Here is a 27670-nt window from a genome sequence, read left to right as displayed (position 1 = left end):
ATCTGGCTAAGTAGTTAGCTGGATAACTCAAAGGCAGGGAATAGGCAGATCAGCTGGCGTTACTTATCCAATTAAGTTAACCGGATAAGTTAGACCTGTTCAATAGCAAGTCTAAACTTAGCTGGATATAGCTTATCCGGCTAACTAGCAGTAAATACTGGGATATTCAGCAGCATAGTCTGATCCAGATATCTTTAAAAACTGACCACAAAGAGGTCCATATTTAGAATTTATCTAACTAGTAAAGTTAGCTGAATAAATATATCTGACTAACTTAGCCAGGATATTAAACAGTAAGAACATAAGAAATTGCCATGCTGGGTCAGACCAAGGGTCCATCAAGCCCAGCATCCTGTTTCCAACAGAGGCCAAACCAGGCCACAAGAACCTGGCATTGACCCAAACACTAAGAAGATCCCATGCTACTGATGAAATTATTAGCAGTGGCTATTCCCTAAGTAAACTTGATTAATAGCCATTAATGGACTTCTCCTCCAAGAACTTATCCAAACCTTTTTTAAACCCAGCTACACTAACTGCACTAACCATATCCTCTGGCAACAAATTCCAGAGCTTGTCTGTTGAGTGAAAAAGCATTTTCTCCGATTAGTCTTAAATGTGCTACTTGCTAACTTCATGGAATGCCCCCTAGTACTTCTATTATTCGAAAGTGTAAATAACCAAGTCACATCTACTCGTTCAAGACCTCTCATGATCTTAAAGATCTCTATCATATCCCCCCTTAGCTGTCTCTTCTCCAAGCTGAACAGCCCTAACCTCTTCAGCCTTTCCTCATAGGGGAGCTATTCCATCCCCTTTATCATTTTGGTTGCCCTTCTCTGTACCTTCTCCATCGCAACTATATCTTTTTTGAGATGCGGCAACCAGAATTGTACACAGTATTCAAGGTGCGGTCTCACCATGGAGCGATATAGAGGCATTATGACATTTTCCGTTTTATTAACCATTCCTTTCTAATAATTCCTAACATTCTGTTTGCTTTTTTGACTGCTGCAGCACACTGAGCCGACGATTTTAAAGTATTATCCACTTGGATCTTTTTCCTGGGTGGTAGCTCCTAATATGGAACCTAACATCGTGTAAATACAACAAGGGTTATTTTTCCCTATTTGCAACACCTTGCACTTGTCCACATAAAATTTCATCTGCCATTTGGATGCCCAATCTTTCAGTCTTGTAAGGTCCTCCTGTAATGTATCACAATCCACTTGTGATTTAACTACTCTGAATAATTTTGTATCATCCGCAAATTTGATAACCTCACTCATCGTATTCCTTTCCAGATCATTTATATATATATTGAAAAGCACCGGTCCAAGTACAGATTCCTGAGGCACTCCACTGTTTACCCTTTTCCACTGAGAAAATTGACCATTTAATCCTACTCTCTGGTTCCTGTCTTTTAACCAGTTTGAAATCCATGAAAGGACATCGCCTCCTATCCCATGACTTTTTAGTTTTCTTAGAAGCCTCTCATGAGGGACTTTGTCAAATGCCTTCTGAAAATCCAAATATACTACATCTACCAGTTCAACTTTATCCATATGTTTATTAACCCCTTCAAAAAAATGAAGCAGATTTGTTAGGCAAGACTTCCCTTAGGTAAATCCATGTTGACTGTGTTCCATTAAACCATGCCTTTCAATATGCACTACGATTTTGATCTTGAGAATAGTTTCCACTATTTTTCCCAGCACTGAACTCAGGCTCACTAGTCTATAGTTACCCGGATCGCCCCTGGAGCTTTTTTTAAATATTGGAGTTATATTAGCCACCCTCCAGTCTTCAGGTACAATGAATGATTTTAAAGATATGTTACAAATTTTAACTAATAGATCAGTAATTTCATTTTTTAGTTCCTTCAGTACCCTAGGATGCATACCATCTGGTCCAGGTGATTTGCTACTCTTTAGTTTATCAATCTGGCCTACTACATCTTCCAGGTTCACAGTGATTTTGTTCAGTTCGTCTGACTCATCACCCCTGAAAACCATCTCCGGAACTGGTATCTCCCCAACATCCTCATTAATAAACACGGAAGCAAAGAATACATTTAGTCTGTCTGCAATGGCCTTAGCTTCCCTAAGAGCCCCTTTAATCCCTCGGTTATCTAATGGTCCAACCGACTCCCTCACAGGTTTCTTGCTTCGGATATATTTTTAAAAGTTTTTATTATGAGTTTTTGCCTCTATGGCATCCATCCAGTGCATCCTCACTGCTGAATATACAAGTTTGAGTTAGCTGGATAAGTATTTCTGGCTAACTTTAGACTTGATCAATAACAGATCTAACTTATCTGGCTTACTTAGCCACATACGTCTGAATATCTTCACTTATCCTGCTAAGTTAAGAACATAAGAAAATCCCATACTGGGTCAGACCAAGGGTCCATCAAGCCCAGCATCCTGTTTCCAACAGTGGCCAATCCAGGCCATAAGAACCTGGCAAGTACCCAAAAACTAAGTCTATTCCATGTTACCATTGCTAATGGCAGTGGCTATTCTCTAAATGAACTTAATAGCAGGTAATGGACTTCTCCTCCAAGAACTTATCCAATCCTTTTTTAAACATAGCTATACGAACTGCACTAACCACATCCTCTGGCAACAAATTCCAGAGTTTAATTGTGCATTGAGTAAAAAAGAACTTTCTCCGATTAGTTTTAAATGTGCCACATGCTAAATTCATGGAGTGCCCCCTAGTCTTTCTACTATCCGAAAGATTAAATAACCGATTCACATCTACCCGTTCTAGATCTCTCATGATTTTAAACATCTCTATCATATCCCTCCTTAGCCGTCTCTTCTCCAAGCTGAAAAGTCCTAACCTCTTTAGTCTTTCCTCATAGGGGAGTTGTTCCATTCCCCTTATCATTTTGGTTGCCCTTCTCTGTACCTTCTCCATCGCAATTAAATCTTTTTTGAGATGCAGCGACCAGAATTGTACACAGTATTCAAGGTGCGGTCTCACCATGGAGCGATACAGAGGCATTATGACATTTTCCGTTTTATTCACCATTCTCTTTCTAATAATTCCCAACATTCTGTTTGCTTTTTTGACTGCCACAGCACACTGAACCGACAATTTCAATGTGTTATCCACTATGACGCCTAGATCTCTTTCTTGGGTTGTAGCACCTAATATGGAACCCAACATTGTGTAATTATAGCATGGGTTATTTTTCCCTATATGCATCACCTTGCACTTATCCACATTAAATTTCATCTGCCATTTGGATGCCCAATTTTCCAGTCTCACAAGGTCTTCCTGCAATTTATCACAATCTGCTTGTGATTTAACTACTCTGAACAATTTTGTATCATCTGCAAATTTGATTATCTCACTCGTATTTCTTTCCAGATCATTTATAAATATATTGAAAAGTAAGGGTCCCAATTCAGATCCCTGAGGCACTCCACTGTCCACTCCCTTCCACTGAGAAAATTGTCCATTTAATCCTACTCTCTGTTTCCTGTCTTTTAGCCAGTTTGTAATCCATGAAAGGACATCGCCACCTATCCCATGACTTTTTACTTTTCCCAGAAGCCTCTCATGAGGAACTTTGTCAAATGCCTTCTGAAAATCCAAGTATACTACATCTACCGGTTCACCTTTATCCACATGTTTATTAACTCCTTCAAAAAAGTGAAGCAGATTTGTGAGGCAAGACTTGCCTTGGGTAAAGCCATGCTGACTTTGTTCCATTAAACCATGTCATTCTATATGTTCTGTGATTTTGATGTTTAGAACACTTTCCACTATTTTTCCTGGCACTGAAGTCAGGCTAACCGGTCTGTAGTTTCCCGGATCGCCCCTGGAGCCCTTTTTAAATATTGGGGTTACATTTGCTATGGCTAAATAGCTCTTCCCCAGAATGTTCTGTCCTACCCACCCCTTAGACCAGAGCTTTCCAAACGTTTCATGTTGGTGACACACTTTTTAGACAAACATAATTTCATGACACAGTAATTCAGTCTACTAGCAAACCAGAGGTTAAAGATTAAATGATCGAAATGTATTTTGATAATTTATGTATGTTTCCTTAAAAATATACATAAATAAAATGTTTCATGACACAACCTATCTCATGAAAACCTTTCATTTATATTAAAAATATATATTTCAAGATTGTTATTTTTAAAATTTATGAGTAACAATAATAAAACAAATTGTCTGTCCCCCACACACTGATCTCTCTCTCCCCCCAGCACACGTCTGGCCCCCACATTCTCTTCTTTTTGATTGTTGCCAGTTAAATGCTTCACTCCCTTCAGGGTTCAAGCCTGCCGAGGTGCATAACACCTTCCATGATCACCAGACACTGTTGCTTGCAGTCAGTATTCCTCGTGGCCAGGCCTCATCGGCAGTAGCAGCAGCCAATGACAGAGACAGCTGGACTCAAGTCCCACTGACCAAGCCCAAAAAACCCACGACTGACAGCAAATATCACCCAATAATAAGCAACCCATGAACTGAAAAAAAAAAAATTGAATCGCTAGGGGAAAAAAGCCCAAACTCGCGTCGGAGTTGACTGGGCTTACGCGACACACCTTCACACTGCAGGCGACACACTAACGTGTCGCGACACACAGTTTGGAAAGCTCTATCTTAGACAGATGAATAGTTATCCTGCTAAGTGGCAGCTGGTAAATGCAGCCGAATATTGAAATGCCGCCACTTAGCCAAATAAGTCTCAACTTATCCTACTAAATGCCAGTGAATCTTGAGCAGGAATTTACCCAAGTAACTTTAAGTAAGAATTCAGCGGTACTTAGGAATGGTTACAACCCCTGAATATACACTAAAGTTATCCAGATAATTTAAGCGAGCATTATTTCTGATCAGACTTCCCACATAATTTTAGCTGAGTAGCAGTTAAATTTAAATCCTGCTCCTGAATCACTCCCTGCCCTCCCTGTTTAATCCTGCTACATTTTACCTAGGTAGCAGTGTGCTGCACACACAAAGGCCTTGCTAGGTACTTAAAAGTGCAGAGGCCAATGGGACTTGGGCTCATATGGTCTCCTCACCCCACCCCTGAGATTTTGATAATTAAATTCAACAATTACAATCAGCCCTGTTCCCCTAAGAATGAACCTGTAAAAATACAGGACACTATTGTTACTGGGATCTTAAACATAGAAACAGAGAAATGAAGGAAGAAAAGGACAAGGGTCCATCCAGTCTGCCCAGCAAGCCCATGGCAGCCTCTGCTGCACCATACAAGTCGTCCCCCCCACCCCCCCCAATACTTATCAGTTTCCCAGAACGTCAAAGTCAGGGCCCTTGTTGATTGCTGTTTGAGTCCAATTCCCCGTTACCTCCTGTCATTGAAGCAGAGAGCAATGATGGAGCTGCATAAACAGTATGAATGCTTTTTGGTTAAGGGTAGTAACCACCACACCAGCAAGTTACCCCCATGCACTCATGTCTTCATTTCCATCCTCTATCCTTTAGAGGTCCATAGTCTTTATCTCATGCCCCTTTGAAATCTTTCACTGTTTTTGTCTTCACCACCTCCTCCAGAAGGGCATTCCAGGCATCCACCATCCTCACCATGAAGAAATATTTCCTGACATTGATTCTAAGTCATCCTCTCTGGAGTTTAATTTCATGACCCCTATTTCTACAGATTTCTTTCCAACGGAAATGGTTCATTGTTGATTGTGTATCATTAAAACCTTTCAGGTATCTGAAGGTCTGTATCATATTTCCCCTGCACCTCCTCTCCTCCAGGGTATAAATATTTAGCTCCTTCAACCTCTCCTCATAAGTCATTTGATGGAGACCATCTACCATTTTAATTGTCCTTCTCTGGACCACCTTCATTCTGTCTCTGTCCTCTGTACTCCAGGTGAGGCCTCACCAAGGACCTATACAAGGGGATTATCACCTCCTTTTTCTTACTAGTTATTCCTCTCTCCATGTAGCCCAGAATTCTTCTGGCTTTAGCTATCACCTTGTCACATTGCTTCACCGTCTTCAGATCACTAGACACTATTACCCCAAGGACCCTCTCTTGCTCCTTGCACAACAGCCTTTCACCCCCCATCACATACAGCTCTTTTGGATTACCACATCCCAGATGCATGTCTCTGCACTTCTTGGCATTGAATCCCAACTGCCATATCTTCAACCACTGTTCAAGCTTCCTTAAACCACTGTTCTTTCTTTCTACTCCTTCCAGCATGTTCATTCTATTGCAGATCTTAGTATCATCCGCAAACAGACAAACTTTACCTTCTATATCTTATGCAATGTCGCTCACAAAGATATTGAAAAGAACCAGTCTCAACATTGACCTTTGCTTAACACTGCTCTCTCTTCAGAGTAGGTTCCATTTACCATCACACGCTGTCCGTCAATCAGTTTGTAATCCATGCCACCACCTTGGCACTCACTCCCAAGCTTCTTATTTTATTCACAAGCCTTGTATGTGGGACCATATCAAAAGCTTTGCTGAAATCTACGTAGATCACATCGAGCACTCTTCCTCGATCCATTTCTTTAGTCACCCAATCAAAAAAAACAATCAGACTTGTCTGAGAGGTCATTCCCCTAGTGAATCCATGTTGCCTCAGATCCAGCAATCCTCTTGAGTTTAGAAAGTTCACTATCCTTTCCTTCAACAGAGTCTCCATTAATTTCCCACCACCGAGGTGAGGCTAACCAGCCTGTAGTTTCCAGCTTCCTTTCTGCTCCCACTCTTGTGGAGCTGAACCACCACCGCTCTTCTCCAATCACTCGGCACCACTCCCATTTCCAGGGATCTACTGAACAGGTCATGCTGTGGTCCCGCCAGCACATCTCTGAGCTCCCTCATTTACCTCCAGGTATGGTCCCTTTTCAACAAAGTCCGTATGTGTGAAATTCAAAAACCGGGTCTTCGTGTGACTTCTCTGCATCCTATTTGCGATATCAAACCATACCATTTGATGATCATAGTGCTGAGGTGAGCACCCACCCATACATTAGAGACATTATCCCCATTAGAGAGCACTAAGTCGAGTATCACATCTTCCTTCATGGATTCCATTACCATTTGTTTGAACAGAGCCCCTTGTAGGGCATCCACTGTCTCTCTACTTTTGGTGGATTCTATAGAAGGGATTCTCCAGTCCAGTGGTTCTCAACCTTTTTTTGGCCTGGACACACCTAACAGTCACACTGAATATATGACCGTCACGTGGTTATATGTAAACATACACTCTGCATCCACGGGAAACCCCTTGACCTCGAACAATGGATGCAGAGCAGAACTAGGGCATTACCCATGCAAAAAAAGATATTCTGGTTCTGATGACATCTCAGTAAAAGCAAAACAAACTCCCTTTACTACCAGGCACAATAGCCCTCCTTATGAAAAGGTAATAATTTACTAGGGATGTGCAGAGCAAAATTTTATGTTCATATTTTTTATGTCCGAAAGGGGGTCCCACTTGCGGCCAATATGGACATAAAAAAAATCCAATGAGTTGGGTATATGTACATATGTGCAAAAAAAAAATTTAAACCCCCTCACCCTCCTTAATCCCCCCCCCAGACTTACCACAACTCCCTGGTGATCGAGCGAGGAGTGAGGACGTCATTTCTGCAATCCTTGGCGAGAAGCATGTGACGTCGGTGGCACGTCGAGTGACGCGGCGTCACGTGATTCCCGGCTGGCCAAAAGTTCTTTTTGGGCCGAACGAGCCGTCCGGTGCGAACGAGCCGGGAATCACGTGACGCCGGCGTCACTCGACGTGCCGCCGACGTCACATGCTTCTCGCCAAGGATTGCAGAAATGGCGTCCTCACTCCTCGCTCCATCACCAGGGAGTTGTGGTAAGTCGGGGGGGGGGGGGGGGAATGAAGGAGGGTGAGGGGGTTTATATTTTTATTTTGGCTCAACATTCGCGATTTCCCACATATCGAACATATCTATGTTCGATATGTGGGAAATCCGATCGTTTATGTCGAATCAATTTTTTAAGTAAAAAAAAAATATGAGTTGCATTTTACTAATGCGGTCAATCCGAATGCACACCCCTATAATTTACCACTAATGCATATCATATTGAGAAAACACAACAAATAAGATTGATACAATTGCCTACATGCTAGTAAAATACCTCACCTCGGGCACACACACACAGACCCTACTTTCACCAAGTACAGAAAGACCACACATTATAAACATGGAGACAAACTGGAATGGAAAACCAAAAAAAGCCACTCTGCATGCAGTGCAAACCTGGAGAAATGGAAAGAGAAATATAGCACCTTACACAGTTCCAGGATCTGCAATAATGCACAGAAACTAATCCATACAAAGTTACACCTGAATTATGGAACACACGCAAACAGTAACAATTCTACCTATGAAAAGGTAACACTACAAATATTAAATCAGGTCCTAAACACTAATACACCCCCTATTAGGAAAACAGAACAAGCCAAGCTGCTATTGATCCCCACACAGAAATAACTGTAAAACTATATTAATAAATGTTTCAAAACAGCTGATGAACAGAATAACATCAAACAAAACTCATAAAAATTATTTAAACATTGTCCAAATATCAATAAAATATTTCAAAACAGCAGACACATCACATAATACATAATAATTAAAGTGGCAGTCAATCAAGAAAAATAAACTTAAAATGCCACCTTTACTTACCCTCTCCAGCAACTCTTCTACTCCTTTCCCTTGGTAGGTGCGGGCCATCCATTGCGCCTACCATGTGACAGGGGCCAGCCAATGGCACCGATAGCCCCTGACACATGGTAAGGGCAAAGGGCCATTGGCGCCATTTTGATTAGTGGCAGCCAATGGCCCCAAGAGCAGGAGATTGCTCCCAGGACCCCTGCTGGACAACCAGGTACTTTACAAAAGCTTTGGGGGGGTCAGGAGGGTGGGTGATTCTAAATAATGAGATTTACAGGGTCAGGGTGGGTTTGGGGGTTGTTTTTATGTGCCATTTCTTCCCCCCCCCCAAAAGATAAGAGAATTGTTCTCCTATCGCTTTCGGGGACTCCCAGATATTTGACGAGTTTGAAAATATCATCCGATATTTGACGAGTTTGAAAATATCATCCGATATTTTCAATCATCAGAAAAACGATTCACATCCCTACTTGGTATGGCCGTATCCCAATCATGAGAATCTGTGAACCATGTCTCCATGACCGCAACAATGTCTAAGTCCGCCTCCACCATTAGGGCCTGCAGGTCTGGGATCTTATTGCCCAAACTCCGAGCATTTGTAGTCATCACTTTCCAATTTTTCTCTCTTGATTTGTTGCACTTCCTAGACACTTTTTCTGCTTTTTTGAGCTGATTGATTTTATTTTCTCCTCCCACTTCTTGTATTGCTTGGGGGTGACATGTCAATTTTATTGGCCATTTCCTGCCACCCCCATTCTTTAGTTTAAATGTCTGATAATATATGATCTGAATTTCTCACTTAGTATCCTCCTTCCTGCTACAGACAAATGTAGGCTATCTTTTCCATAAAGCCTTTTACTGCTCCATACACGACCCTAGCCTCCAATGTATCCAAAACCACTTTCTGTATACCAGGTTTTGAGCCAGGAATTGAAATTATCTATATGGTATAGCTTCTCATTTCCCTTTCCATGAAGAGGTAATACTTTCAAAAAGGCAATTATCTTTGCAGTGTGTCTTATCATCCTTCCTAGATTTTGGAAATCTTTTTGTACTTCATGGAAGCCATTTCTACTGATGTCATTGATCCCCAGTTGGATGATAAAACTGATATCAAAGTTCCCAGTTAATTCTTCAATGACTTGGACTATCTGGTTTGCATTTCTACTAGCTGAGGATCCTGGAAGGCATTTAACTGTTGTGTTACCATCAAAATGTGCTCCCACATTGGTTCCTCTGGTGATTGTGACTCTCAGCAGAAGCAGCTTTCTTTTATGACATTTGATTCTGTTGAAGGGCTTCTGGGTGCATTGGGTAACTTCACTTTTAGAAATCACTTCAAAATCTATTGCTGAGGTTTCTTCATTCTCCAATGCAGAAAAAGCATTTTGCAAGGGTAACAGTGGGGAGAGTGGGTGTCTCTTCAGCACAAGCCTTATTCTGCCAGAGCCCACTGTTATCTAGTATCTCCTGAGATTTTGAATCCTGGATGTCCAATATTTCTGTGGGAGTGGGGATTGATGCCCAGGATACTATAAAGTTGGAGAAGGTGGGTGTCTGTCATGCCTTGTTCTACCAGATCCCACTGTAAACCATTTTTTTCCTGGGTTTCTGTAAACTCTGTGGGAGATGGGCAAGAGATTCTGGATGGTTCAAGGAAGGGTAGGTTAATTGAAACCTGGACTATTCCTCTCTTAGATGAATCATTTTAATTGCAGAGAGCTGAAGGCAAAAGGGACAGCCTTTGATTCTCCAAATGATAGGCCTTGGGACATAAGCCCCACAATTGTTGCATTAAATTAAGGACATTTTGTTTTATTATGTCTAATTCCTTAAAATCTTATAGATAAAGTAAGGTAAAATTTATTCTTAAACAAAGACTTTTTAAAATAGGTATGTGAAATAAAAACTAAAAGTATTAGTGAAAGCCAGTAAAGATTAATAGGTAGAATATGAAAACCATTTTTTACAAGCAATTTAACAGTTTAAGATTCAGTTATCTGAGATGAAAGGAATTACTACTAATTGAAGCTAATTATCTAGGAGTCCAGGGAAGAGTATATAAGAAAGTAAACTCAGGAGTGGTGGGTGAGTAGTGGAGTAGGATGGGTAGGGGTGTGCATTCATTTTCGCCGTATTGGCAATCCGCAACGTATATTGCACTATTCGTAGTATTCGTGGGGAAGCGAAACGTATCGCGATTCCCCACGAATACACGAATCTTCGCCGAATTATACGGCCACCTAAATAAAAATTTAAACAAACCCCCCATCCTCCTGAACCCCCCCCCCCCCAAGACTTACCAAAACTCCCTGGTGGTCCAGTGGGGGGTCCAGGAGCCATCCCCTGCACTCACACCCTTGGTGCCGGTTTCATCATGGCACCGATAGCCTTTGTCACAGGGGCTACCGGTGCCATTGGTCAACCCCTGTCACATGGCCATCGGTGCTATCTTGTGCTCCTACCATGTGACAGGGGCTGAACAATGGCACCGGTAGCCCCTGTGACATTGTATGGGCAAAGGCTATCGGTGCCATTTTGAGTACTGGCATCGGACAGCCAGAGTGCAGGAGGTCGCTCCGGGACCCCCGTTGGACTCTCAGGGACTTTTGGCCAGCTTGGGGGGGCCTCCTGACTCCCACAAGACTTGCCAAAAGTCCAGCGGGGGTCCGGGATCGACCTCCTGCACGCCGGCCGTCAGATGCCAGTACTCAAAATGGCGCCGATCGCCTTTGCCCTCACTATGTCACAGGGGTCGACCGTCAGTACCTTATTAGGAGTTACCACCCAGGAAAGAGATCTAGGCATCATAGTGGATAATACATTGAAATTGTTGGCTCAGTATGCTGTGGCAGTCAAAAAAGCAAACAGAATGTTAGGAATTATTAGAAAGGGAATGGTGAATAAAACGGAAAATGTCACAATGCCTCTGTATTGCTCCATGGTATTATGAATCAGCTCCCTTGGTGGGAGGAGTTAGCAATCTGTTATGAATCAGCTCCCTTGGTAGGAGGAACTAGCAATCTGTTACGAATCTGTAAGACTCCGTAGGCGGAGTTAGCAAACTGTTATGGTTCTCCGTGAGGAGTTAGCAACCTGTTAGGAATCTCCTCCAGGAGAGGAAGGAGTTAGCAATCTTTAATGCTCTTCTCCAGGAGAGGGAGGAGTTGGCAATCTTGTATGAATCTACTCCTGTGGAAGGAGGAGTTAGCAATCTGATATGCTCAGTTGCTGTAAAGGACATTGTGGTCTACCTGGACGATATTCTAATCTTCTCCCAGGATTTGGACACCCACATTGCAGACGTCAAGCAAGTACTCCACCGTCTCTGCGAACACCAGCTATACGCCAAACTCTCTAAGTGTGAATTTCACAAAGACTCAGTGCCTTTTTTAGGCTACATAGTGTCAAAGGAAGGCTTCCAAATGGACCCTCACAAACTTGAAAGTATCAAGAAGTGGTCCCAACCTACCAGCCTGAAGGCTTTAAGGAGATTCCTGGTGTTCACCAATTACTATCGAAGCTTTAACTGTACCCTTGACTGCGATGACCCGCAAGGGTGCCAATGCTTCAAAATGGTCAGCGGAGGCCATTTCCACGTTCAAGAAATTGAAAACTGCCTTCTCCACAGAACCATGCTTGTGGCATCCAGACCGCAACAAGCCCTTCATAGTAGAAGTTGACGCTTCGGATGTGGGGGTAGGGGCTGTGTTAAGCCGACCTGGAGATTCGAAAGCCTTACGTCCCTGTTCATTCTTCTCACGAAGATTTTATCCAGCCGAGAAAAACTATGGGATCGGCGATAAAGAATTCTTGGCAATAAAGCTCGCATTCGAAGAATCGTAGCCTTGGCTCGAAGGCGCTCAACATCAAATAACCGTATTCACGGATCACAAAAACCTAGACCAACTCTCCTATGCATAATGTCTGAATTACAGACAGGCCAGATGTTCCTTATTCTTTAATCATTTCAATTTTGTGCTTAATTTTCGCCTTGAAGATCGAAACACCAGAGCAGACGCTCTGTCACACTCGTTTCATTCAGAGGATGTGCCTGATGAGCCACAGCACATAATTGACCCAAATAAAATCCTCTTGGCATCCATCAGGTCTGTACCCGCTGGAAAAACTATCATTCCAAAGAGACTCAGGAAGAAAGTGCTCTTTTGGGCACACGATTCTAAGCTGGCCGGCCATCCTGGCCAACACCGTACCCTGCTCAAAATTCAGGTGCTGTATTGGTGGCCTACTATCAAAAAGGATACCTATTCCTACGTGGCATCCTGCACTACTTGTGCTAAGAACAAACCTACATCTGGACAACCGTGGGGTCAGATGCAACCATTGCCAGTTCCGATCGGCCCTGGTTGCACATCGCTACTGACTTTGTAGTCAATTTACCTTCTTCCGGAGGAATGAACACCATCTACATAAGAACATAAGAAACATAAGAAATTGCCATGCTGGATCAGACCAAGGGTCCATCAAGCCCAGTATCCTGTTCCAACAGAGGCCAAAACCAGGCCACAAGAACCTGGCAATTACCCAAACACTAAGAAGAACCCATGCTACTGATGCAATTAATAGCAGTGGCTATTCCCTAAGTATAATTGGTTAATAGCCATTAATGGACTTCTCCTCCAAGAACTTATCCAAACCTTTTTTGAACCCAGCTACACTAACTGCACTAACCACCTCCTCTGGCAACAAATTCCAGAGCTTTATTGTGCGTTGAGTGAAAAAGAATTTCTGGGTGACTGTGGATCGATTCAGCAAGATGGCACACTTAGTGGCGCTCCCTGGCATACCTTCAGCCTTGGAGCTTGCAAAACTCTTCATAAAGCACATATTCCGCCTCCACGGGCTACCTTCACACATCGTTTCTGACCGTGGGTCCCAATTCATGGCACAATTCTGGAAGGCCTTGTGCAAGTTGTTCGACATCACTCTAGACTACACTTCAGCCTACCATCCGCAGTTGAATGGCCAGACGGAACGGATGAATCATACTATGAAGCAGTTTATTCGAGCCTATGTCACGTCCCGACAGATTAACTGGGCCAAATTGCTTCCATGGGCTGAATTCGCCATCAACTCTCATCCAGCAACATCTACTAGATTGTCACCATTTGAAGTGGTTTATGGACGTTCCCCAACACCGCCACTTCCACTGAAGCTCTCAGTGACATCCCCAGCAGCTCAATCCACTGCTGATGATATCCATAAACTGTGGGTTCAGACAAAGGACATGCTAATCAAAGTGAGTGCCCGTGCTAAGAAGTACTACGATGCTCACCATTTGCAAGCTCCAGTCTTCAAGTCAGGAGACCAGGTCTGGTTGTCAACCAAGCACCTCAGACTTAAACTACCCTCCTCTCGGTTTGCTCCTTGCTACGTGGGACCAATCCCAGTTCTTCAACGTATGGGCAAAGTCACCTACCATCTGAAGCTACCACCTGGTCTCAACATCCATAACGCTTTCCACGTTTCACTTCTGAAACCGCTCATACTCAGCGAATTTTCTTCCAAATCTCAAGACCCACCTGTCATCAATGCAGAAGACGACTTAGAATTCAAAGTCGAAGAGATCCTGGATGTTTGTAAAAGAAGCAATACTTCTGAATACCTTTTAAAGTGGGAAGGTTTCGGCCCCGAAGAAAACTCTTGGGAACCTCAGACCAATATCCTGGACAAAGAGATGCTTCGTCAATTCCACATCGCGCATCCTTCAAAACCCAAACCTGGTACCCAAAGAGGAAATCGCTCTTTGAAGGGGGGTACAGTTGCGACCGTCACTGCCCGATGTCTCCACTATGCCCACCTTACCTCTTTTGTGACTCTTTCTTTGCTTGATGGAAGTTTGGCTGCCGTGGCATCATCTTGCCGATCTTCCCCGGCGTCTCTGGACTGGCTAGACACTGCACTCTGCCATGTTTCCCAGAAGCCTAAGGGCGTGCACGTGGCGTGGCCCCGACTCAAGTATCAGCAGTGGTGCGAACCTCAGGGGTGTCCCCCTGAGATGACGTCATCATTATCGGATACTTAAGATCTCTGAATTTGCTAACTAATCAAGTTAGCAAAGGTTACGATCAGGAAAGGAAAGGATTACGTAGCTTCCTCCAGGTATTGCTGCTGATGGGGTTCGCTCTCCGCATACCTTACTACTCTGCCTCCTTGGATTTTACCAGAGGTACCCACTCCTCGGGGGCCTTGCTCTCTCTCTTGTTTTTCAGGATGCAGTCTGGAACCGGTACTCGCTCCTCAAGGGCCCACGTTCCCGGACTTGCTACTGAATACTAGGGGTGTGCATTCGTTTTGAACTTAAATGTAAAACGCAACTTTTTTTTTTTTTTTTTAACTTAAAAAAGTGATGAGGCGAAAACGATCGGATTTCCAACTTATTCAACATAGCTATGTTGAATAAGTTGGAAATCGCGATTGTTGATCCTAAATAAAAATTTAAACCCCTCACCCTCCTTAAACCCCCCCCCCCCCCCCCCCAAGACTTACCACAACTCCCTGGTGATCCAGCGGGGAGTCAGGATGCCATTTCTGAACTCCTTTGCGAGGAGCACGTGACGTCGGCGCCACGTCGGAGTGACGCGGCGTCACGTGATTCCCCGCGGGTTCGCTCCGGGACCCTCGTTGGGCCCAAAAGGAACTTTTGGCCAGCTTGGGGGGGCCTCCTGACCCCCCCAAGCTGGCCAAAAGTTCCTTTTTCTATCCATTTAGATTAGAAAAGAAAGGAAGGAAAATTCTTACTAAGGAGCGCACCGGTGGCTGCATGCCGCACCTCCCCCAAATTTATTTGGCATTCCAACCCTAGTTGATGACGTCACTGAGGGGGCGTGGCTTCAGGTCAGTCCTGATGTTACAGGCTTCCAGATGGTAAAGAAAAAGCCCTTAGTAAGAATTTTCCTTCCTTTCTTTTCTAATCTAAATGGATAGAAAAAGGAAAACTAAACTTTGGACATCATCTCCGGCTGTTCAAGCGGTTAGGGGTCCCATGGATTCTCATGTTATGAGGCGGGTAAGTCAATCAGCCCGCAACTTGAACTCAATACCTGATATATCTTTTCCCTCTGGAGCCTCTGAAAGTCCCAGCCAATTGCAGCAACCCCAATCTCTAATGGAATTACCTGGCACCATAGCCCAAAGTATGATACAAGGAGTTGTGGAAACAACTAATACTGACATTTTACAACCCACAGATAGTGGGGAGGTAGAAGAACTGGGGATATGGGTGGGCTCTGGATTTCAGATTTCAGTTCCAGAGCCCATAGATCCCCAAAATATAACTTTGGGAGATGTGTGGAGGGCAATTACTGAACTTCAGAAAGTTATGACTAGTTCTATAATTCAGAGTAACAAAACATCTATAGAAATTAAAAATGTAATAGAATCGCATAATAATCATTTAAAACAATTTGAAGAGTTGGGTAAAACAACAACAGCACAAGTTTTGACTTTACAGGCTGTTAACAACTCTTATATTAAGGATAGTTTGGTAATCCATAGGCAGTTGGAGAATCTGGAAAATGAAAATAGGGTTAGAAATTTAAGATTTTTAAATTTTCCTGTTTCCAGACTGCTATCAGCCAATGAGTTGTTAAAAAAAATATTTGTTAGTTTTGTCAATTCCAATGATAGATAAGAGTATATAAAAAATGTACTAGGTGTTAAACTCCAGATTAAGGAGCCAGGAGGGTGAGGAAGGAATGGACCAAGTCCAGCAGGAATGCCCAAATTTAACTTCCTTTTTGGAGACTTCGGTGGATGATATCCCCCAAAGAGCAACCCTTTTGGTTACTTTTTGTAGAGAAAAAGATAAAAGTTTAATAATGCAGAAGTACTTCAAGAATAAGGATTTCCTGTTTTGTGGACAAAGGGTTCAGATATTCCCTGACGTGTCATGGAGCACGCAATTAAGGAGGAAACAATTTTTGATTCTGAAGCCAATAGTTTTGACTCTTGGAGCACCGTTCTTTTTAAAATTTCCTTGTAAATGTGAGGTTGTTCTCCAAAAGAATAAATTTATTTTCCAGGATCCCACCCACCTGGAATCCTTTCTGGAAGATAAAGAAAGAGATTGAGGTATAGGCTGCAAAAATAAAAAAGTATCTCCAGGATTAGTAAATTTATATTTACAGTTTTCCTTATGTTTTGTTTTTCCTTGATAAATATCCTCCCATGATGTGGACTAGGAATTTTGATGTAATTGATAATGTTAAAGAAGTGGTTAAATGATTTCCTGGCATACAAAATTTGTTCTTTGATAATGTTAAAGAAGTGGTTAAATGATTTCCTGGCATACAAAATTTGTTCTTTGATTTTTACAATATATTTTGTTTAAAATCTTAATAAAGTATAAATATAAAAAAAAAAAGTACAACATATTCTACATTATAGCTTAATAAACATATTTGTAGTTTCACCGGATGTGCAAAGACTTGTGTATCATTTTTTTTATTCCCCTGTTGTATAACCCCATAACCATACCTCCCCCCTCCCACCCCTCTTCCACCCTCGTTCCTTTCCCACAATCATTAAATAACAACAATAACAACAACAACATTAACATTGCAGTCTGGCAAAGTGAATAATTCAAACAACCTAGTGGGTGACAATCAGTCGTCAGGCAGGGACTAAAGCTAGCTTTTGCTCTGTGATCCAGGGATTCCAGATATTATAAAATTTAGTCTTATTTTTAAAGCAGTTAATTTGGCTAGAAAACATATCTTATTCATCCTCTGTTTTACCTCATCCAGCGTGGGGATCGACTCTGATTGCCATCTGTAAGCTAAAGCACATCGCGCTGAAAGCATAAATTGTTGCCGTATCCAATGGCACATCCAGTAAAGCTTGTTCAGGAGAGGAATCCAGAGTCAACCCTACCAAGCCCAATGCAAGTGCAAATATATTTTTCCAAAATTTGTTTACTTTTGGACATTTCCACCACATGTGGTAGAAGGATCCAATGCCCCCGCAGCCTTTCCAGCAGCAGTTCGAATAGGACAAGGTGAACTTAGAAATACGCTCTGGGGTGAAATGCCATCTCAACAGAATCTTATAACTGTTTTCTTGTAGGAGGGCTGAAATAGAGCTGTGTTTAACATTTAAATACATTTGATGCCATGTCTCTTCAGGAATCTCCCTCCCCAAATCTACTTTCCAGGCTTTTACAGAAGAAGTTTTCCCTATTGGATCTTGGTTAAGGAACCTATAAATGAGAGAGATTGTTCCTTTCAAGGAGTCATCCTGGTCACACCAATGTTCAAACTGAGTTTTCCCTAACATTAGATCATTTTCCACTTTCTCTGTCCTTAAGAAGTGTCTGTCCTGCAGATAGTGCAAAATTTCCCTAGGATCCAGCTTAAACATCTCCTGCAATTCTTGAAAGGAAACCATTCTTTGATTACCCCATAATTTTTCAAAAGTAGCCACCCCTTGGATATCCAATGTTTATAGGAAGATAATGATCAGTCCACAGGAAAGTGAGTGTTGTAATTAATAAGACTTATAAAAATACCTACGAGAGCCCACCAACTTGGGCTTCCATTACAACCAGAGTACCGGAGGCCATGCTGAAAGTGGTTGCCATACCAGGCACCATAAGGGTAATCCACCCACCATTACGGATTCCAGCCAGACCCATTGTTTCCCGGCCTTAATTGTATGCCAATCCACAATGGCTCGAAGCTGCCAAGAGATATTAGGCACACTCAGTCCCCTTTGTAATTTATGCCTGTATAAGATGGATCTCTTTATCCATGGGTGTTTACGCTTCCAGATGAAGGCAAAGATTCTCCTTTGTAGTCTTTTCAATATGGCTGTAGATATATATATAGGGAAAGATTAAAAGAGATAACCCAGATGAGGAATTATGTTCATTTTAGCAGACGCCATTCTGCCAAACCAAGAAAGGACAAAGTCTGACCAAATATCGAGGTCCTGAGATAATGACTTTATGAGAGGAGAGAAATTTAGGTCATATAGGTCTTCTAATGAGTTGCTTATTCGAATACCCAGGTATTTGATATGTTTAGTAGCCCATTTAAAAGAGAACCTTTGCTTCAAATATAAAAGCTGATCTTTGGGAACAGATATATTCAGGATTTCAGACTTTTCTAAATTTAATTTAAAGCCTGAGACTCCACCAGGGTAACTTTATCCAGATAACTTCCTGCTCACTGTACCACTCAGTATGGACCTCTGTGTTAATAAAGTTGTTTGTAAAGTCATGAGTGTAAGGGTTGTGAGCCAGTGGCATACTGAAGGAGGGGGGGCAGGAGGAGTCCAATGCTCCCGGGTGCATGGCCTTAGGGGGGCATTGGCGGCTGACATAGGGAGATCTATGCAGCTGCTGGTGTACCTCATGCCACCAGTGACAGAGCAGGGAAGCATGCTATTCTATGCTGTGTGCTGGCCACTGTTCCCACTAAGCTGTGCACATGCGTGGCCATGTACAGCAGGAAGATCAGCAAGGCCATGGTGGAACTCATTCCACCACGGCCCAAAGAAAGTCACACCCAAACCTCCAGGTGCTTCTTCTCCGTCCTGCCCGCATGGTCACGGAAGAAAAACATTGCTGGAGCCATGCAGCTAGGAAGGAGGAGGAACATCGTTTGTGGCAGGGCTACTGCAGATCTCACTTTGCAGCAGCCAGAGAAGAGGAGGCCCAGTCGCAGAGTCGCTGCAGATCCCACTTCACAGTGGCCCAAGAAGATCAGGGACACCACGAAACCCATCCTGCAGCAACCCGTGAAAGGGAGGCCCAGAGGCGAGAGGGAGGCTGAGGCCCTGTAGAGTGTGTGTGTGTGTGTGTGTGTGTGTGTGTATGTGTATATGACAGTGAGTTGAGAGATTGTGTGTGGGAATGAGAGTCCTTATGTCCATGTGAGACAGCATGTGAGAGCCTCTGTGTGTGTGAGAGAGAGACAGCATGTGAGAGTGAGAGCCTATGTGTTCATGTGAGACAGCATGTGAGAGAGAGCCTGTGTGTGTGTGAGAGAGAGAGACAGCATGTGAGAATGAGGGCCTGAGTGTATGAGAGAAAGACAGCATGTGTGTGTTTGATGAGGAAGGGAAGAAGACAGGTGGAAAGAGAAGAAACAGAAAAAAAAAGACTCTGTAAAAGGAATTGGCAAAATACCAAGAAAGGGAATGTGGGAAAAAAAGCCTTTCACCAATCAATTAGAAAACTAAGATCAGAGAGCAAAGGTAAAAAAAAAAAAAGATTTGAATTTTTAGTGATTGGCATATGTTATCTTTGAGAATGTGCAAGAGTAGCACTTTGTCTATGCTGATCTTGTGATGTACGAGATCAGCATGGAGAACTGGAAGCCCCGCAAATTTTTATTACTGCAGGGCCTACACAGAGGAGGTAGCAGAATGGGCTTCAGTACTAATAGCAGTGATTGGCATCTTCCCAATAGCCAGAAAAAGAAAGAGAGAGGGGGAGTCTGCCTTCAGTGTGTGCATGTGTATGAATGGGAGTCTGCCTGGGGTGTGTTTGTGTGTGTGTGTGTGTGAGAGAGAGAATTAATTGGTGCCTGGCTGGGAGTCTCTATGTGTGAGAGAATGAATGTGTGCATGCCTGGGGGGTAGGGGAGGGAGCAGTGTGAGAATGAATGCAAGCCTGCATGAGGGTCTGAGTGTGTGTGTGAGAATGACTGAGAGCTTGCTTGTGTGTGTGTGTGTGTGTGTGTGTGTTTGTGTGTGTGTATGAGTGAACCAGTGAGAATGAGAGGGTGTGTGTGTATGACAGAATCCGGGGGAGTAGAGCTTGTGTGGGGGGTGAGGGAGAGAGGGAGAGAGAGAAAGTCTTAGAGCCTGAGAATGTGTCTGTGTGAGAGAGAGAGAGGTTGTGGATGTATATAAGAGCGTGTACATGTGTGTATGTGACAGTGTATGTGTCAGAGAGAATGGATATGCGAGTATGTGTGAGAGAGAGAGAGGTAAAGTCTGTGCACCCCCCTAACCCGTAATCCTTGTCAATCTCAGGGTGACTGGAAATCAAGGGTTCCCAGGTATGGACAGCAGGGGCTTTTTTTTTTTATCCTTATTAGTTGTAATTATTAGGGATGTGAATCGTTTTAGGACGATTAAAATTATCGTCCGATAATTTTAATATCGTCTTAAACCGTTATGGAACACAATACAATAGAGATTCTAACGATTTATCGTTATAAATCGTTAGAATCGTGAGCCGGCACACTAAAACCCCCTAAAACCCACCCCCGACCCTTTAAATTAAATCCCCCACCCTCCCGAACCCCCCCCCAAATGAGTTAAATAACCTGCGGGTCCAGCAGCGGTCCGGAACGGCAGCGGTCCGGAACGGGCTCCTGCTCCTCAATCTTGTTGTCTTCAGCCGGCGCCATTTTCCAAAATGGCGGCGAAAAATGGCGGCGGCCATAGACGAACACGATTGGACGGCAGGAGGTCCTTCCGGACCCCCGCTGGACTTTTGGCAAGTCTCGTGGGGGTCAGGAGGCCCCCCACAAGCTGGCCAAAAGTTCCTGGAGGTCCAGCGGGGGTCAGGGAGCGATTTCCCGCCGCGAATCGTTTTCGTACGGAAAATGGCGCCGGCAGGAGATCGACTGCAGGAGGTCGTTCAGTGAGGGTTCCGGCGCCTCGCTGAACGACCTCCTGCAGTCGATCTCCTGCCGGCGCCATTTTCCGTACGAAAACGATTCGCGGCGGGAAATCGCTCCCTGACCCCCGCTGGACCTCCAGGAACTTTTGGCCAGCTTGTGGGGGGCCTCCTGACCCCCACGAGACTTGCCAAAAGTCCAGCGGGGGTCCGGAAGGACCTCCTGCCGTCCAATCGTGTTCGTCTATGGCCGCCGCCATTTTTCGCCGCCATTTTGGAAAATGGCGCTGGCTGAAGACAACAAGATTGAGGAGCAGGAGCCCGTTCCGGACCGCTGCCGTTCCGGACCGCCGCTGGACCCGCAGGTTATTTAAGTCATTTGGGGGGGGTTCGGGCGGGTGGGGGATTTAATTTAAAGGGTCGGGGGTGGGTTTTAGGGGGTTTAATGTGCCGGTTTTGCGATTTTTAGATTTTTCACGATTTTTCACGATTTTTCACGATATTTTACCCCCCCAAACGGCAACAATACGATTCCCTCCCCCTCCCAGCCGAAATCGATCGTTAAGACGATCGAGGACACGATTCACATCCCTAGTAATTATTGGGTGTTATATGATATGTGTGCTGTTTTGAAATATTTTATTGGTGCTTGGGAAATTTTTTAAAAATGTATATGATTTTAATTAATAGAAGTTATCTATTTGTCAATGGTTTTAAAATTATTTTATTAGTATGGTTTTACTATTACAATTGATGCTTTATGTTTCTTTTTGTTTTATGAGGAATGGTGATTCTGTTTTTCCATTGTTACACAAAGGGGTAGATTTTAAAAGGTACACACGTGTGTCCATATTCGCGTGGTTCCCAGCACGTGCACATCGACGTGCAGATATTAAAACATGCATGCGCCGGCAAGTGCATGTTATAAAATCTGTGGGCCCGGGATCCAAGATGGCGGATCTGTGTAGATGCTGGTGAGCGGGGCTCCGTCGGATCTCAATCCATTTCCTGATGCCGCACTCTGTAAGGAAATGTAGAGCATGGGAACGTGAGTCCTTGACCTCTCCCATGACTCCTCTTGCTGTAGGGCCGATGAATGCCCATGTGGTCCGGGATGTTACTGCTTCGGGAGTTGGCTCACGTGAGCAGGAGGAAGTAGAACCTGCCGCCCTGCAGGAGCTACTAACAACCCTGTCCCCGGAGGACCGAAGACCCCTGGATAATCCAGCAGAGGCCCGTTTTCCTAGCCACCCCCGTGGATTACTGGTGGGTGAAATGGGGGAAGGAAGCAACATGGATTTGGAGAATGGGAGTGCTCTTGGGACTATGGTAGAGCCCCATAGAGCTCCTTCCGATCCCAGGGAAGCTGTCGATGGTGCAGATTCTTCACAACTAAATGGGGAGGAAATTAAATTATCTGCTGTGACCAGAAAAGATTTGGTAAAGCCGGAAGTAATTTCATTAGAATCCATTTGGGAAGCAATCCAAATTTTGAACGAGAATGTATTTCAACAGTTAAAACCTGTAACAGATTATAATTAAACATATGGATATCAGATTTAAAAATGTGGAAAATTCTGTTAAAGAAAACAAGATAACTTGTTTATCTCTGAAGGAAGAGACTAAGGTTGTTTCTAACACAGATCAGAGATTTATAAAAGAAAAAATTACTATCCAACAAGATGGAACAGCTTGAGAATCAGAGTAAAGGGAAGAATCTTAGGTTCATAAATTTCCCTAAAAATCCTTTAATACTACCCAAAGATATGTGGAAGAAATACCTAATAGAGATATTGAAAATATCTGAACAGACTATACCTCTGGTTTTTAGAATTTACTATATCCCTCCATTTAAAAAGAACTCTTCATCTCAAAATGGCTTTCAAGTCTTGACACCTATGATTTCGGACATGGATATTACGAAAATCCTAGAAATGACTCAAAGAGAACAAATCAAGCCTTCAGCTTTAATTGTTTCCTTTCTATTGCAATCCGATAAGGAGTGGATTTTAAGAATGTTTTTCCGACATCAGCAAGAGACATTCCTAGATTTGAAAGTTAGTGTCTTCCCAGATCTGGCAAGGGTAACACAGCTGAAGAGAAAACAATTCCTTCAAAGGTGGCCCCAGGATATGCAACTTGGTGGCCTTTTCTATTAAAATTTCCATGCAAATGCATGATTAAATATAAAAATTCTACATATATTTTTTATGTTCCCTCTCAACTTAATAATTTTTTGAAAAATAAAGAGCCATCTGTAATCACCTCCTCCCAAGTAGCAGTGGAGTAAGTGTTAAATAATCTGCAGCTGTATTCAATAACTCCTGTTCAGACACCATATCTTATATGTGTTATTATTATTTATATATACTGATATTTGATCTGAGATATCACATTGGTTTACATTCAGGTACTGTAGGTATTTCTCTATCCCCGGAGGGCTTACAATCTAAGTTTTGTACCTGAGACAATGGAGGGTAAAGTGACTTGCCCAAGGTCACAAGGAGCGACAGCAGGACTCAAACCCTGGTCTCCAGGTTTGTAGCCAACTGCACTAACCACTAGGCTAGTCCTCCTGGATGTGCAATCACTTTTCCAGAATTAGGCAATGTCAACTAAATTGCCTAATTCGGAATGGTTTGGGAGAACCGAAAAATGATTGATTTTTTCCGAAATTTCGAAAAAAATTCATTTTTGAGTTAGTGCGCACTAACTCCCATTAGTGCGTGCTAACCCGAAAATCGGGGTCCCCCCCAAAAAAACCCCAAACCATGGGAAAAACGAAATTCCCATGAGGAGGCCCGAAACAAAGCCCGACACAAAATTTTTACCCGAAGCACATCTTTAGTTATTATTCCTGTGGTTGTGATTGGATCCCAAGTTGGGGACTAGATATGCAGAGGTTTTGTTCATTTTAAGTTATATTTTTTCCTCTTTTTGATATTTTCAAACATGCAAATTCAAGTTATTTTTCTTGAAAATGTAATGTATAATATTCATGTGTGGGCAGCACGCACAGGGGGGGAAATTCAGTATATTATGCACAGCGACACAATTGGGCCTTCCCCAGTTTACTCCTAGTCTGCTCCAAATAAGGAGCAGACTGGGAGGAAACTTCCCTACCCACCTACCTAAACTCCCTCCCTCTTTCCCTTTCCCTCTCCTCTCCTCCCCACCCCCTAAACCCGTCCCAGCAACTTACAGTTTTTTTGTTTTACTACTTACTGCTCCCCTGGAGCAGAAGTAGTTTGTGCACGCCGGCCAACTGCCGGTGTGCGTTATCCTGGCCGGCCTCCATACCGCCCACCCCACCTCTTCCTACCCAGACCATGCCCCCGGCCTGCCCCTTTTTCAAGGCTCTGCACTTGTGCGCGTATCAGCACTTATGCGCATGGCCGGGCCCTTTTGAAAATGCATGCGGCACGCACAGGGCCCAGCCACTCGTGTAAGTGCAGATTTTTACATGCGCAGTCGTTTTAAAATTCATCCGACAGAGTCTGGCTTCTTGGGGTTTCCATTTCACTTTTTGTCTGCATAATGCTGGTTCTAATTTGTGATACTTTATTCTGTATTTAGTGAGGGTATGTCTCTGCTCTGTGCATGTGATCAAGATGAGAGATTCTACTAGCGTATAGTGTGTGTGTAGGGATCTACAGCAATCGGGTTTGTTTTGTTTCCCCAGTAGGTGGTTTATTGGTATTCTGGGATCCAGTGTAATATTTACCTGTGCTTTCTCACAGGTAGGGCTCTTGTGTTACTACTGTTACATTATGATGAGTTTGCGGGATAGATTTTGAGTATCTTTTTTGCAGGGTTTTGTGTTAGTTCACAACATGTCTGGCAGTGGAAGGTGTTTGTGCTGCTATTACTGTGAGATGACACCAGAATTTGAAAATATATTTTTGATTGATGAGCTGTAAGGGAAACAGTCAAGCTCCATTGTTGGGGGAATTTCTGTGGATGCACAGTATGTTACAGAACTGGAGGTGCAGGATTTATATTGACATTCTTTCCCTTCCTGTATACATACAGGGGCGGATTTTAAGAGCCCTGCTCGCGTAAATCCGCCCGGATTTACGTGAGCAGGGCCCTGCGCGCCGGTGCACCTATGTTCAATAGGCCTAAAGGCGCATGCAGAGCCCCGGGACTCGCGTAAGTCCCGGGGTTTTCCGAGGGGGGCGTGTCGGGGGCGTGGCCGAGCGGCGCACTGTTTTCGGGGCGGGACGCAGTGTTTCGGGGGCGGGCCCGGGGGCATGGTTTCGGCCCGGGGCGGTCCGGGGGCGTGGCCGCGCCCTCCGGAACCACCACCAGCTTGCGTCTAGGCGCGCCAGCGGCCCGCTGGCGCGCGGGGATTTACTTCTCCCTCTGGGAGGCGTAAATCCCCCAACAAAGGTAGGGGGGGGGTTTAGACAGGGCCAGGGGGGTGGGTTAGGTAGAGGAAGGGAGGGGAAGGTGAGGGGAGGGCGTTAGCGAATTCCCTCTGAGGCCGCTCCGATTTCGGAGCGGCCTCGGAGGGAACGGAGGTAGGCGCGCGGCTCGGCGTGCGCCGGCTACACGAAATCGGTAGCCTTGCGCGCGCCGATCCAGGATTTTAGCGGATACGCACGGCTACGCGCGTATCTACTAAAATCCCGCATACTTTTGTTTGCGCCTGGAGCGCCAACAAAAGTACGCCAACGCGCCATTTCTGAAAATCTACCCCACAGTCTCTTGGAAAACATTGAAAATAAAAATACATTTTTAAAAATTCAGATACGCATTGCAAGGGTTTCATCTCTTTTAACTGCACATAAGCCTGCCAAAGAACATCAATCTCACCAGCCACACCTGATACAGAGCGCAGTCAAATACTTGACAAACTGCTTTAACACTGCTGTTAACTTTAAACCATGAAACTCCAAAGATGCAACAAGTACCACGTAAACTGAATTAAAGCAATTCTGTGCTAAGAGGTGTCATCTTTCAGCAGCACTCTTTAGATCACCAGTGGCTTGCAGCGAGCTCACTCACCTTGAATTTGTACTCCCGTTCCTTCGTTACTTTCGTGAGCAATTTTGCTTTTTGACGATTTAGTGCATCAACCAATGCATCGCACTGTGCCACAAGGCAGGCTTCATAATCCAAGCCATTTTCCTGAGGGAAAAATTAAAAGTTACAGCCACTTTCTTACAGGCCTGGCAGTTACCACTATGGCTGTGACAAAACAAAATTTCAGCATATGGCATTGGGTCAGAATTAAACATAGCACCATGCATGCAGAATTAATTTTACATTTGTGCCAAATTAAATGTTCATGTGATCACTCACACAATTCCTAGCCCTCTCTGCAAAGAAAAGAGAATTAAAAATTCTATAAAAATGACAAAAATTGTTTTCTCATGCAATTCTGAAATGGCATTACTTTTACCCAAATCATAAATTTGTTGCTAGGCATAAAAAAGCTAATTCAAAAGTATACAAAAGCATGATTCCCTAGTTGCCTCTCAACACCCCACTTACCCACAGACTCTCTTACCTCCTCTTCCAGCATGGAGACACAGTGATATTGGCTCAGACCCCCTACTTGCCAGCCCTGCTCTCCCATTTTCTGTGAAGGGAAATGAGAAGGACCCACATATGTCCTTTCTCCCTCAGCCTCTATCAATACAGTCTGCCCAGCTCTTCCAGCCCATATACATGACCAGCACAGGCAATAGCAGCAGCAGAAAACGGACTCTTGCCAGAGGAAATGATTGATGCTGCTGAACTCAACACAAATTACAGCTCCTCCTCCTCCAGCAAAAAAAAAAAAAACCAAAACAAAACACAATGGCTCACAAGTGTGACTGACCACCTTGTATTTCAATGTTCAGAGAGGAGCAGGTAATGTGGACATAGGGAAGGCTCATGTGGCCAAAACAAAAACTAGGGAAGCACTCAAAAATACCACCAATCTTTCTTATCCCCAACCCCACCAGTCTCTACCACCACCTCCACCATTCATCCCCACCAGTCTCTACCACCACCTCCACAGTTCAACCACACCACTGACTTTCTCCACCACCCTTGCCTGTCCCTACCACTCTCTCAAGTTCCCCATTTCTCTCACAATTTCTTTATACTTTATAAATTGCATACTTTGTACTTTATAAATTGTTCCCCACCTTCATGGGTATATTTTGAATTTTATGTTGGGGAGCAGGGCATTAAATACTCTCTCTCCTGTTGCACTCTCTACATTTCCTTAGCCTGCTCTGTTCCCCATTTCCCCTTGACCTATCCTTTGTTTCCCTCCCAGTTCCTCTTCCCATCCATCTACTCTACAGCCCTCCTCTGCAGGCTTGCTTCACCCATCCCTTCATTGCTCCACACCCCTCACCCCTACTCAACACGTTAAGCTTGCCTTTATTGGCAGACTCAGCTCAA

The 27670-nt window shown here is 43.8% G+C and overlaps 1 protein-coding gene across 1 annotated transcript in view; it reads right to left on the bottom strand.

The window, feature by feature from the left end:
- Positions 1-27670, bottom strand: part of TRIM67 (tripartite motif containing 67) — a 257154-nt gene that overhangs the window by 210417 nt on the left and 19067 nt on the right. The window contains exon 3 of the mRNA XM_029594191.1: positions 26276-26398. Coding sequence (XP_029450051.1) covers positions 26276-26398 — 123 coding nt within the window. The remainder of the gene's footprint in view (positions 1-26275; positions 26399-27670) is intronic.

The sequence above is a fragment of the Rhinatrema bivittatum genome, chromosome 3, assembly GCF_901001135.1.
Source record: "Rhinatrema bivittatum chromosome 3, aRhiBiv1.1, whole genome shotgun sequence".
Lineage (NCBI taxonomy): Eukaryota > Metazoa > Chordata > Amphibia > Gymnophiona > Rhinatrematidae > Rhinatrema > Rhinatrema bivittatum.
The sequence above is the reverse complement of the archived record's forward strand: the minus strand, read 5'-3'. Positions and strand labels throughout refer to the sequence as shown.